This window comes from Gavialis gangeticus, unplaced genomic scaffold (assembly GCF_001723915.1).
Source record: "Gavialis gangeticus isolate Ggan-Ray unplaced genomic scaffold, GavGan_comp1, whole genome shotgun sequence".
NCBI classification, from domain to species: domain Eukaryota; kingdom Metazoa; phylum Chordata; order Crocodylia; family Gavialidae; genus Gavialis; species Gavialis gangeticus.
The window spans coordinates 8254885-8267413 of record NW_017729029.1 but is presented as its reverse complement, the minus strand read 5'-3'; the positions used below and the strand labels follow the sequence as shown (position 1 = coordinate 8267413).

The 12529-nt window shown below is 49.5% G+C and overlaps 1 protein-coding gene across 3 annotated transcripts in view; it reads left to right on the top strand.

Annotated features, from left to right (window-relative positions):
* The window catches only part of LOC109300514 (diacylglycerol kinase eta-like), a 167001-nt gene extending 157863 nt beyond the window's left edge, over positions 1-9138 (top strand). For 2 of the 3 annotated variants that reach the window (XM_019521174.1, XM_019521175.1), the window contains exons 26-29: positions 919-1038; positions 1253-1364; positions 3792-3922; positions 8371-9138. In XM_019521174.1, the coding sequence (XP_019376719.1) occupies positions 919-1038; positions 1253-1364; positions 3792-3922; positions 8371-8445 (438 nt within the window). In that variant the 3' untranslated portion in view covers positions 8446-9138. The remainder of the gene's footprint in view (positions 1-918; positions 1039-1252; positions 1365-3791; positions 3923-8370) is intronic. The other variant, XM_019521176.1, reaches the window with a different exon arrangement.
* Positions 9139-12529: the final 3391 nt, after the last annotated feature.

Here is a 12529-nt window from a genome sequence, read left to right as displayed (position 1 = left end):
TATGTGTGTGTGTGTGTGTGTGTGTGTGTTGGGGCAGTGAGGAGCAATGTGGTGTGGGATGCCTGGATGACCAACCAGACCCTATCACAGACTGCTTGGTGCCCATAACACTGAACTGATTTTAAAAAGTACTTGATTTTTCCAGATATGATTTTGAACTGGTAGATTTAAACTGGCTTAACAGGCTTGTATGTGTATGTCAGCTTCTAGATGAAGCCACATTTAAACTGTTCTAGATGTGGTGTGTCCATGCCCTTAGTGTGAATCACACTGAGTCAAAGTAGAATAATATCAGGAACATGTTAAAGATCATATTCTGTCCTCCTTCCCTGACCTTGGGGATGATGAGAACTGAGGAAATGTAGCAAGGAGGTTTACTTGCTACCACCTCTGTGCTTTGTTTTTTTTATGTGCGTGTCTTACCTCAGGCCACTCAGTTCCATTAATGTTTTAGCCAGTTTCACTGAGGGGCTCCCTTCTGCTGAGTTGTATCTGAAGGATGGGGAAGGTGGCTACTGTCCAGTCAAAACAATTCTTATTTGGGTTTTAGTTTCAAAGGGAAACCTTCCCATTGCCCCTATGTTCTATAGAAACCTTGGTGTAGGATCCTCCTCCCATCTGTATCCTTGAGAGGTTTGTGGATCCAGGAGTTCATCTGGTTTTATGGAACCTAAATATGGGGCTTTGGTCCTGGGGAGTGATTTGCAAGGGGGAGGGAAGGAGAAACCCAAAGGACAGTGGCCTAGGCACATTCCTGCCCTCAGCCTTGTCCTGGTGCTTGGCAGATCTTCTCTCCCAAGGGGATGGGACCATAAAGCAGCTCAGTGCATCACCCCCATAACCCCTGCTGCTACCCATGCCCCCAGTGCAGTGAGCCTCTAGCAGTGTGCTGACACCTTTCTCTTCCTGTTTCCACAGCAGCTGGACTCTCCCCAGCAGGAGGAGGGGCTGCAGAGTGCCCTGAACACCATCAGCCAGGAACTGCAGAAGCTTCTTGACATCCACTGGCTGGCACCCATCATCAATTCTGCTGAGGAGGTGGGTGTGTGGGGCTGTCGGGGGGTGGTTTGGGGAGACCCTAAGAAGAACATGAGATGCTGCTCTGGGTCAGACCCCAGTTCCAACCCAGTGCCCTGCATCTCCCAGTGCTAAGGGAAAGGGTCTTTATACAGAACCCAGCCAAACTGACCTGTCCCCTGTGCCCCAGTGAGCACCCTAACCCATTACCCTTTCTTCCTGCTTTGGGCCCCAGGAGAGCTCGGGGAGTACCAACAAGGGCAGTCTCAAGTTACGGATTAACATTCCCAAGCCCAAGAAGGACAAGGAGAAGGTTCAGAAGCTGAAACCCAGCAGTGTCATCCCAGGTAAACCTCCCCCCAGGGCTGGTGGGCTGGGGCAGCAGCTATCTCCAGCCCTGTGTTCCGAGTGCCAGTGTGCTCTTTGACCTGCCTTTCCTGACGAGCACTGCAGCCACAGAGCAAAGGCTTGGAGCACTTAGCACACAGACATGGGCAGACTGAAAACCTGCCTAGAAAAATGCCGGACATCTCACCAGCCAGGTAGGCTAAACACAGAGTAGTGCCAGAAAACAGAGGTTTTGATGTCATGGGCCAGCAGGGTGGGGCACAGCTCACAGCCTCTTATGAGGATGAGGATGTCACAGCACAGGGGAGTTAGGGAAAATGTGCCTGCAGGGGGGATTGTTCAAAATGCCTATTGGATTTAGGAGCACATCCTGATATTACCCAATGGGCTGTGGGCTCCTACATCCCTTGGGTTATTTTGAAACTCTTCTCCTAGATTTGTGGCAGCTTTGCAGCCAGACACCTTGCTGAGTTCCCCTGCCTCAGCTGCCTCTCTGTGCCCAGGCCTTGCTGTCTTTGTGCTCAGACAGGGGCATCCATGCTCTACTGGTCCCTTTCCCTCTTTTCTGTTTTCATCTGTTGCCCCTGCACCAAGCAATGGTCTGGAGAGATCAGGGCATCCTCTTGTCTTTCTCCTTTAGCCCCAGTTTAAGGGGAATTAAAGCCTCAGCCCTGTCTTTTCTAGGCAGTCTACATGTGGGTGTGTTTTTTGCTGGGGAATATTTTCAGAAGCATGAGTCTCTTCGATTGGAGCTGATAGGATGCAGTGCTCTGCTCCCTGAAGAGCTCTCTCTGCCCCCTCTCTCTCCACACACATAGGTCTCTTCATGGGTTTGGTTTCCCCATCCCTGTGTTAACATGGGTCCCAGGTGGCAGAGCAGCTTTGTGCTGCAGGACCCTGATACCACACTACCCTTCCCAGCCAGGTGTGCCTGGATGCAGCTTGCATGTTTGGTTTTACTCTTCAATCCAGGTGCCCCCACAGTCCAGAAGGGCCAGTGCCTAGTGTGCTGTTCTGGCCAGTGTTTGTCCCAGTGGTGTCTGTCATATTCTGTTCAGGATGAACATAAGTGTGCAGTAAAAAAATACGCATTTAACTCAACTGACAGAAAAACACTACAGAGAAAGACATTTTTAAGGTTCATCTCTTCCTGTCCCTTTGAATTCAGCCCATAATGCATATTTCTAAAACCTCCAAAACCAGGGAAGGACAGTCTTAATGTTCCCGTTGCTTGTAAGTAACACAAGCCATGCATAATTGCCCCCATCCCAGTATTTTTCTCACTAAAATGCAATAGCCTGCAATCTGTGCTTTCAGCTGGAAAGGAGCATGGTTGTATCTTGTTCCTTGTTGGCTCTATGAGGCTAATGCTGCCCTTCTGCAGGCAGGTAGTTTTGGAGCGATCATAGAGCTCTGGTGCTCCAGTCCTACTGGAGTGGACCAGAAAGCTGTATTAGAGGAATAGTAATAGAGGGAGAGCCCTGGAAGAGTGGCAGATTACAACACGCATCAAGATAGTTGCATGCATCTGTTATACTCACACCACCATAGCCAGAAGCATTATGCTAACAGAGGTAGCATGTTGGACACAATGCTGTCAGGAACATCATGTCATGAACAGACAAATGTTTATGCTAGCATAAGCAGCATTACAGCAATGTAAGGAAAAGTAGCAGAGTGATTACATGAACCCCTGTAAGCGGATAACTTGACCCAATCTGGTGGCAAATTACCCTGAAATTATCCAGTATTAAAACTATACTGGAATAAGATGCACTGGTTTAGGTTTAATCTCTCTGCACCCATCCTGGGGTAGCTGTTTGCTGGAGGCCTAGTGGTGAGGTGCTATAATAGCGTTTCCTGAGTATAGCTACCCTGGAATAGCTGCTGGCCTGTCTGTGGTTTATACACTGTGATCAAGAAATGTCAGTTATATTTGGTTATATATGAATCTGTCCATGTCCAAAGTAATGGAAATTCCACGTCCTGTTACCATTTGGACCCAGATCCTGCCCCTCCCTCCCCCCTCCCCCCACTCTTTCCTTTGTCACCAATACTAGAAGCAAAATTTTTAATTCTGACTCAGAGAAGGACTAGATTTAGTCTCCCCCTTGCAAACTGGTCCAATTTGTGAGGGAGGAGGCAGAGAGGAAATAAACAGGATCCCCACTTGATGCAGGGGCACTCTCGATCATCACTGCAGTGAAACACAGCTGTAACAAGGGTGTGTTTCCGCCTAGGGTTTCTGGTCCCTAGCAGGGGGCCCTGCTTTGCCAGAATGCTGCTGCCCAGTCCCGCCTGCTGCCTGCGCCCCAGCCTCTGCTTGGTGCCATGTTTCTCTGTGCATATGTGCATGCGTGTTGCTTTTGGCCGCATCTTTACTTCTTGCTGCTGAGTCGATCATCTTCACTTTTCCTTTTTGCTAGTGGACAAGTGGGGCGCTGAGGAGGTTGCAGCTTGGCTGGACGTGCTTGGTTTAGGGGAATACAAAGACATTTTTATCCGCCATGACATCCAGGGCTCAGAGCTGATCCTGCTGGAGAGAAGAGACTTGAAGGTACTCGCATGACCTGCTTTTCTGATCATGATGGGCCCCAGGGCTTGCCTGCACTTGCCTGTGCTGCAGCTCCCACTGACTGGATTGGGAGCTGTAGGGGTGCAATGGAGGGCAGCTTGCAGCCTGATTAGCACAGCCCGGTGCCTGGCATAACTATCCCGCTGCCTAGTACGCAACACACAGGATCATAGGCCATTTTGGAGGGGCATTTGCAGGGCATCATTTGCATGCTCTACCCTGTTGCCTGGGTCATGGCACTGCACTTGAATACTCCGGCTGGCCTGTGCTTGCATGCTGTACCCAGCATCCATCCTAAGCAGCAAGTGGTTTGCACTATTCTGTAGGACCTGTTGCAGCAGGTGCTGCTGGGCTGTCAGGATACAGACTCTTTGAGGACTTGGGAACCTATAACTCTTCTGTGCTGCAGTTTCTGTCCACAGCAATAGGGACTTGCTGGGAACTTGGAGACTGGTGCCCTCTGGTGTCTTTTGAGAGACTGTGAGATGAAAGGGTCAGAACCATCACTTCCCTCTTCCCCACCTGGGAATGGGCTGTTCCTGTCTGCAGGCCCTGATCCAAAGCATCCTCTGCATTCAGACCAAGGTTGGGGGCCAGGACCCAGAGCCTCCCTCCCCCAGGACACTTATAGCATTAGGGTTCAGTCTTTCCTGTCTGGAAGCCTTGGGGCAACTAAGGGCAGTGAGCTGGATTGTGTGTGCTTTTGTTGGGCGGGTGGGGTGGGGGGGCTGAGCAGGGAACAGTCCCTGTCACTGCTGATGCCAGTCACCCTCCTTGCTGCCAGGTGGGCTGCTGAGACAGCATGTTGCTAAGGAGTTAGCTGACGCACAGAACTGCTGTGTGGGGGGTTTTGGCACTTCCAGGTTTGGGCTTTGTACAAATCAAAATTTGAAAAATGTATTTTAACCCCCTCCCTCCACACTGAAATTCTAGAAGCAAATTGTGTGGAATCCAGGGGAGCTTTCATTTTATATTTTTTTAAAATATGTTTCAGTCTGTATTTTAATGTTTGGGTTTTTTTCCTGGTGCCCTTTATGCACTGCAGAGTAGTCTTTGGATGTGACTACTTACCTCAGACAGCAGTGTCTTGCTCTCAATCCCTCTGTTACCCATGTAGGATCAAATGATGTAGTCTGACATGTGGAAGCTCTAAGCTAGGAAAGACAGCCACCAAATCCCCAGGAGTCAGGGGCTTTGACCATCTGACCCCTGTGCATTTATGTGTTTTGAAATTATGCTGTTGTCAGCTTTTCTCACATCAAATATTTTTCAGCGTGTCAAAACCCAACCGACCTCCCACCCACACACCAGGTTTAGCAAAATGGCACTTTTTAATGGGAAGCCTCTGGCCAAAGCTTTCCAGCCATCTTTCCTGGCTCCATGCTCATGCCAGGACATATGCCTAGCTGTTGGCCTTCCTACTCAGCTTCCAAGGACTGGGCTGTGGGGATGGACACTGAGGAGGTTTTGGCACTCCCCTGCTTTCTGTATTGCTCCACATGAGCCTTGAGTTGGGGTCAGCTTGCCAACCATCCCCAGTCCTGCTCCCAGCTATTATGGGCTCTCAAGCAGACATTAAAAGCCTTGCCAATGGTCCTTCTCTCCTCAAGGCCTGGAGTCCTGTCAGCGTAGCTCTCCTCAGGATGAAGCCAGCTGCAGCCCTCTGGAGTCCACGTAATGAAAACAGAGCAGCAGTTTTCAACCTGGGCTCAAGAGTACTAGCAAGAGACAGGAGTGAATTACCTGGCTTAGAGCTAGCAGCAGGCTGTATAGCTCCTGCTCACCTTCAGGCCTTCCCCTTCCTCACCCCTCTGCCCCTTGCCAGACCCCTCCATTATTCAAACTTGCTTATTCAAACTTGCCCATGGCTCCCAGCAAAAATACGATCACATCTGGAGCAGACTGGGACTAGAGGGGTGAGAGGTTGTGGGGAATGGAATCACAGTGCCAAGGTAAGGTTAGAGCCATGGGCAAGCCATGGGTTACAAGCAGCCAGGGTGCTTGATGCTCCAGATACTTCAGTGAAGGGTCACAATTTGAGACCCATCACTGTCAGGCACAGTTTCATTCACTGCCCCCCTGCTCCATAGCAGGTTGCTTTTCAGCCATAGTGGGTGGGGTGTGAGTACCAGGCTTTCTCTGGAGCACCGTTTCCTGGTGGTATTAGCCAGGAAGTCTGAGCCATTCAGGGAACATGCTCCTCCTGCCTGAGGACCTCATTTAAAGAATGCCAGCCTCACTCAGCCCTGCTTCTCCCTGCCCTTTGTCTGCCCAGTACTGTTCCCACCTGAGGCTTGTAGCCAAACACCCTGAGAGTAGTGATGGAATGACACCAGTCACAGAGGAGCCAGTGGAGCCTGGGCCTGGATGCTGCGACATCCAATTTTTATTTCTGCTACTGCCACAGACACCTTCTGTCTTATTTCTCCCTCAGTGCAGTGTGGGTAATATGGCTGCCTTGCTAGGGGGGCTGCAAGGTTGAATTACACCATACCTATAAAGCAGGGGCCTCAAACTCAGATAACTTGGTTGGCCAAATTCAGACTGTGGGGCTTCTCATGCATGGGGCATTTGTACACATGGCTGCACCGCACTTTTAAAAGCACCTGGCGCTGCGTCACATATATTTGTATAAATGACGAAATGCTTGTTAGCACTGAAAAAATGGCAGCAGTGCACTTTTGAACTAAAATGCATCAAAAGTGTTTTAGTTCTAAAGTACACCACCACCATTTTCTCAGTGCTGATGTGCATTTCACCATTTATACAAATGGATGTGATGCAGTGCCAGATGCATCAGCTCACATGCAGAGCAGACTCGATTAATTCAGTGCATTGGAGCAGACAAATGTATGTATATAAATGAGAGCTGCTATGCTGATGTAGCCAGCACCCAATGCTTAACGTCACCCATGCCCCTCTCCCTCCCCCCCATACTGCTATTGATTTGCATGCCAAATGGTGATGCAAAACTGGACATTCTGGGGTGAGGGGAGGGGTGGGGGGAACATGAAACCATTGGGTACTTGCTGTCCCAGCACAGTGGCTCTGGAAGCCAGTGGTAACTCCTGTGGGCTGGATCCAGAGGTGAACTGACTGCCAGAAGCCCTGTGGCCCAGATGACCTACCTCAGCAGGCCAGATACCGTTGAACAAGCTTTAATTAAAGAACCCCTGCTACCATTTTGAAGTGCAGGGACGCTGATACGCAAGATATGGAGGCTGGCTGGAGCACAGTAATTACCGTGCTCCAACAAACTCAGTTAATCGAGTCTGCTCCTATGCACTGCAATTACAGTGCATTGGAGCAGCCTCTCAGCTCATATACAGGCACCCTCTGTTGTGAGGTACTAGAAGAAAGTGAATTAGCCTGTCTTAATGGGTATTAACTAAAGAGCATGGGTTTTTTTTAGTGATGGTTTAATGCACATTAAAATAGGCTAATGTGCATTAAAGCACACATGTAGATACGCTCCTTAGTACAAAGAGCAGATCTGTGCTCCTTAGTCCAAAGAGCAGATCTGCTCTACAAACCACCCCTGAGCCCAGCACTTCTCCCACTGCACACATCTGAGCCAGATCAATAACTGGAGTGGCCAAAATAAAGCTTCAGAAGTTTTACCCATCCACCCAAGAGAGCTTCTTGGCTCTGAGGGAAGGAGCTGGCTTTGCAGAATGAGCTCTGCTATCTCAGTGCCTGTAGCAGGGCAGATTGTGCTCTAACCTCTCTTTGAGGACACAAAGGAGGGGAGGAGATCATGGGCATACTCAGGGAACACTGTGATTTGGCTCATGTGGTCTGTGCTTGCACAGGTCACTGAAACACCAGCTAGAAAGAGTCCAGCTCAGCTTTTGTATCCCAAAGGGAGGCTTCTAAGGTAGCAATGGAAAAACAGGCCCCCATCAGTAGCTTTTCAAAGTAGAACTACCCTTTTAAATATGAAATGTTTTTGCTTTTGCTGATCCACTCATAGTTGGGCTGGATGGAGCAGGATTTGTTGCCTCTGAGAAGCCTGTCGTGCTGAGATCACTTTTAGCCTTCTTGGGATAGAGCTTCAGAAACGAGGCCCTTGTTCCTGTCTGTTCATAGCAAGAGCTGATTCTCAGCCTGTGGACTGTGTTGGGGAGGCGGGTTACAAGGGAAGTGCAAGCACATATCTGGCAAAAAATCCAGCAGGTTGGTTTTTGCTACTGCAGCCTTTTCCTGGCTGTATTGCTGAAATGTTGCTGTGTTTTGTGTACCCTGCTTAGTTGGAAGTCTGGCAGAGTGGGTGGCTAAGATTGCATTAGGCACAGAGTTCATGTATGTGATGTCTGTATTAACAACTGGACTTCCTCCTGGCACAGAGCAGCTGTAGGCTCAGACTTCCCTTCAAGGGCATGCTTATCTGACATGCTTCTTCCTCTCACCTTTCTTTTTTTCTTTTTAAGGACCTTGGGATAACAAAAGTGGGCCATATGAAGAGGATTCTCCAGGGAATTAAAGAGATCAGTAGCCACCTCTAGAGACACTGAGAAAGCAAAACAAAATGGATTGCTGGGGAAAGTCCAAACTCTAGGTGGGATGCCTACAGCCCTCAGCCTAGGACCAGCATTCCACAACTGTAAACACGCAGACAGACGTCTGTTCTTGTGCGCGTTTGTCCCTGGTATGAGCAGTGTCACAGCAAGTGGCCCAGACCAGGAGGCTGTGGAACCCTCACACTAGAACACTTTTCGTCAGCGCCCCAAAGCAGCCCATGGTGGACGTTACATTTCCATGCTCGCCAAAGATGATTGGTTTGTGCGCACATGTGTGTTCCCTTTATGTTCTGGGTTTCTGTGCTTGAATGGCTTCTGTTCAGCAGTTCATCTCCATGCATACCTCTGACTTGGAAGCAAGAACCCACCACAATAGGTATGGTTTGGGGTCCTCCGGCTTTTTGGAGCAGCTCTTATCCATTTAGCTGGCTAATTCTGGGCAAAGCTGCTAAAGATACTACAGTGCTAAAAAGGCAAGTAGCGCAATGTCAAGTGAAAATGAGCTGTCTGTGAAATGGATTGATCTGTGAAATCATGATGCCAGCTGAGGCCCTAAGGACATACGCATTATAGACTGAATGCTCTCTGAACCTAGGCACCTTCATGTCCTACTTCCTAAAAGCCCCATAACTTTTCTACTCATCGTTCCAAAGCTGTGAGCCTTGTTGGACTAAGAAGCAGAGTACACTCCACACCCCATTCCGGAAGAGTACATTCTTGGTTTGGCAGTCCTCACTTTACCGAGCATGGTCCAAAGGGAGCTCAGACCAGCGTCATGCATCTGTACAGTTTCCAAAGCCAGGCAGGAGTCTAGTTCTGGCTAGGGTCGTTCAAGAAGCTCTGAATTGTGCACAGCTTTGTGAAGCATTGGATTTTATGTGGAGAGCAACAGACCTTGCTTCCTGGCTGTTAAGTGCTTGCTGAGCTTTCTTTTCTCCTTGGTTTGGCTGTTTGAAGTTAGAGAAGCAGAGACAATAGAACTGCCTGCATAGGCACATCAGCTCAGAAAATAACATTGTTTCTCCCACTGCGAAGATCGAGACTGTTGGGTTCCAAAACCGGAGGCTAATCCTAGGAGACTGTGTATCCCCAACTCCCTTGGAGGTCAGCAAGTGATAGAGACCTGGTTAACATCCCTGAACACCTGCTAGGCTCACGCCCTTGTTTCCATATTTGTCCAGAATCTTCTATTGTCCATCTGACGTGAGGGTGGCTGATATCTTCTGCCATTTTGCACTATTCAGACAGCTCTGTTAAGTGGAAAATGGCTCCCTGGATTTCAAACCTGTTAAGAGACATCCACCCACCTTGAGCCATGTGGCAGTAGGGGGATGGGTCTTTGCAGACATCAGCGCCGTGACAGGGCTCACACGGGCTGGAGAACTGTCCGACATTTCAGCATGGAGACTCTGAACATTGTTCCTATTGAACTATGCCAAAAAAGATCCACTCCCACATTCCAGCCATAGAATTTACAACTTATTTAAACTCTGTAAATAGTTTCTGAGAGAGAAGATATTTATTTCAGCAAGTTGTTAAAAGCTTAATTTATTCTATTCTGGGCTGAACTGGATTGGTTTGGTGCAGAACATGTTCAGTCCCACCCTGCCTCTGGCAATGACAGGCCACTGTGCTTCTTCCACTACCACTCACACTGCACCCACCAGCCACAAAACCTTTCCCTTTTGGTTGGCACTTTGCTGAGAAAAAATGTCCTGCTCAATCAACTAAGCATCCCCACAGTCCTCAAAACAGTGCTGCAGTAGGCACAGCCAAGTGTGAGAGCAGGGCAAAATGTTTCAGCTTTCCAAAAATGACTTCAAAAGACAGTCAATTTTTGTGCAGGGGTTGATGGTATTTTTGCTTCAGCGCTACCATTAACTCATTGCTATGGCTCTAAGGGTCATAGTTTCATAGTTTCTAGGTCCATTGCACCTTCCCCATTGCCTGGAAAGGGAGAGAGAAAAATCATTTTGAAAGCCAAGTCCACATTTTCAAGCAGTTGCCTGCTTGTGGTGTGTGGCTGGAGAGGCCTGGTGTCTTGTTTTTTTTCCAGAGGGCCTGAGCCATTATAACTCCTGCTCTCCTCAGCTGGTGGCATGGGTGCCTACTGCTTGTGAAACTCAAACTTAAGGTGTCTCTCATTAAGCACCCATAACAGGTGGCCTCCTTCTGAAGATGTCAGCTATAGCATTTGCACTAAAGCTTCCACGTGTTAGTCACAGGGCTCTCATGCAATCTCGAGCTTTGTCCTGAAGGGCTGGTTCTTTTGGAGATGACATGTGGGCTGTGGCTGACTAATTCACTGGCAATGCTAGTCCCAGATGGCAGTAGCATTGGTGCAGCATTTTCTGTAGTAACATCTTGGCCTTGTATATAATTCTGTATGAGCTGCTCAGTGCTGATATGTTCTGCTGCAGGACCATATGGTCCCTGGTGGCTGCAGGCTGAGAGGTGGTAAAAGCAAATGAACAAAGGGGCCAGAGCTGCCACAGAGGTTGGTTTGGGAGACAGTTTGCTCCCACCTGCCTCACTGGCCCAGGCTGCCATCACTTCTTTATTAAGCCAACTGTGTGGCCTTTGCACATGCCTCTAGGATCCTGACCAGGGGGTGACTGGAGCCAAACCCTCCCAGCCTCAGCAATGCTGCTGTTACTACAAGGTATAAACACAGTAGCCATGGACATGTTGGAGGCAGGAGGACCTGTGTGTTAATGACAGCAGACGCACAGCCTTGCACCAAATCACTTACAAATGTACTATAAGAGCCTGGGTGCTTGGGCTACTGCTCCTTACAGAAATGATTTTAGGCCCAGTCCTTGGGGCTTTGATTTGTAAATTTGTTTCCCAAGATTCTTTTGCTGCATTGGGCCCCATGTGAGCCTGAGCCTGTGCCATGTGTGGGTGAGGCTGGGGTGTGTGTATAGTGAGACATCTGGTCCAAGCCGTCCCCAGGTGGCTGGGTGCACCTGCCCCTGGAATAGGCTAGCAGCCCTGAAGCGCTCAACCCTCATGCTGTGACCTGTGAAGCAATGGGTGCTTTGTCTTGTACATGAAGTCAAGGGGCGGGAGGGTGTAAATAGAGGGTGGGGCTTTGTTTTCAGTGACCTTTTTCCAGGAGGCAGTTGCTGGCCCTTGTGATCCTAGAGCTGCAGGGAGGGGAATAGTGCCTGGGGTTGGGGGAAGGCTGGACTGCTGTGGATGCTCATAGTGCGCTCTACTCCCCTACCCTTCTGCCCTAAGCACCATTCCCAGACCTATTCCAGTGACCTGGTATGGGCAGTCCCTCCTCCCCCTTTGCAGTCATCCACACTGGTGCAAAATGAGCCTAAAACCAGCCAGCAGTGACTACGCAGAGTGCAGGATAATGGAGACTGCAGGCCAGGCACTGGGGGCAAGGGATTCAGAGCTTTTATTCTTGGTGGAAGCAGTGTGCAGAGGGCTGTTTCCTCCTGCTTCAACCCCCATCCTGCAGGACAGGTCAGAGACTAAAGGGCATTAACTGCTGCTCCCTTCAGGCTGCTGCATTCTACTGGACAGCGCAATGGTGCCGCTGCCAGCAGGAATCAGCTGCACACGGGCAGAGCTTGCCTGGGCCAGCCCTTTGCTCTGATAGTTCCAGCTTTGGGGGGCCCTGCCTTTCCCTAGCTGGGAGGCCAGAACTATAAACTGCCCAGTTTTGTTTTAAAAGGGAGTTGACCTGTGCCAAGTGTTGGCAAGAACAGCTCCTTCCTTGCTGTAAATTAAGCTATGCCAACATAAGGGTTTGTTCCCCACTCTCAACACCGTCCCCAGCTGCCCCAGGACTGAGATGGAGCGTAACTGGGCTGCTCTGCTCTGCTGCCAAATTCACCAGTACTCTGGGGCACTTGTGAAAGCTTTTTTTGTTGCTTTGTGTTAGCTTCTGTTCTTCCATGGGTCCGGGAAGAGGAGCTCAGCTGAGGGAAGCAGCAGTAGCTGAGGCAACTGGAAACCCTGTCAACCTGCCCTACCATTGTGCTTGATTGTGTCTTGGCCTCTTCTGTAGTTGATGGGTGAATGTAATGCAGTGGCTGGTGCGTGTGCTCTG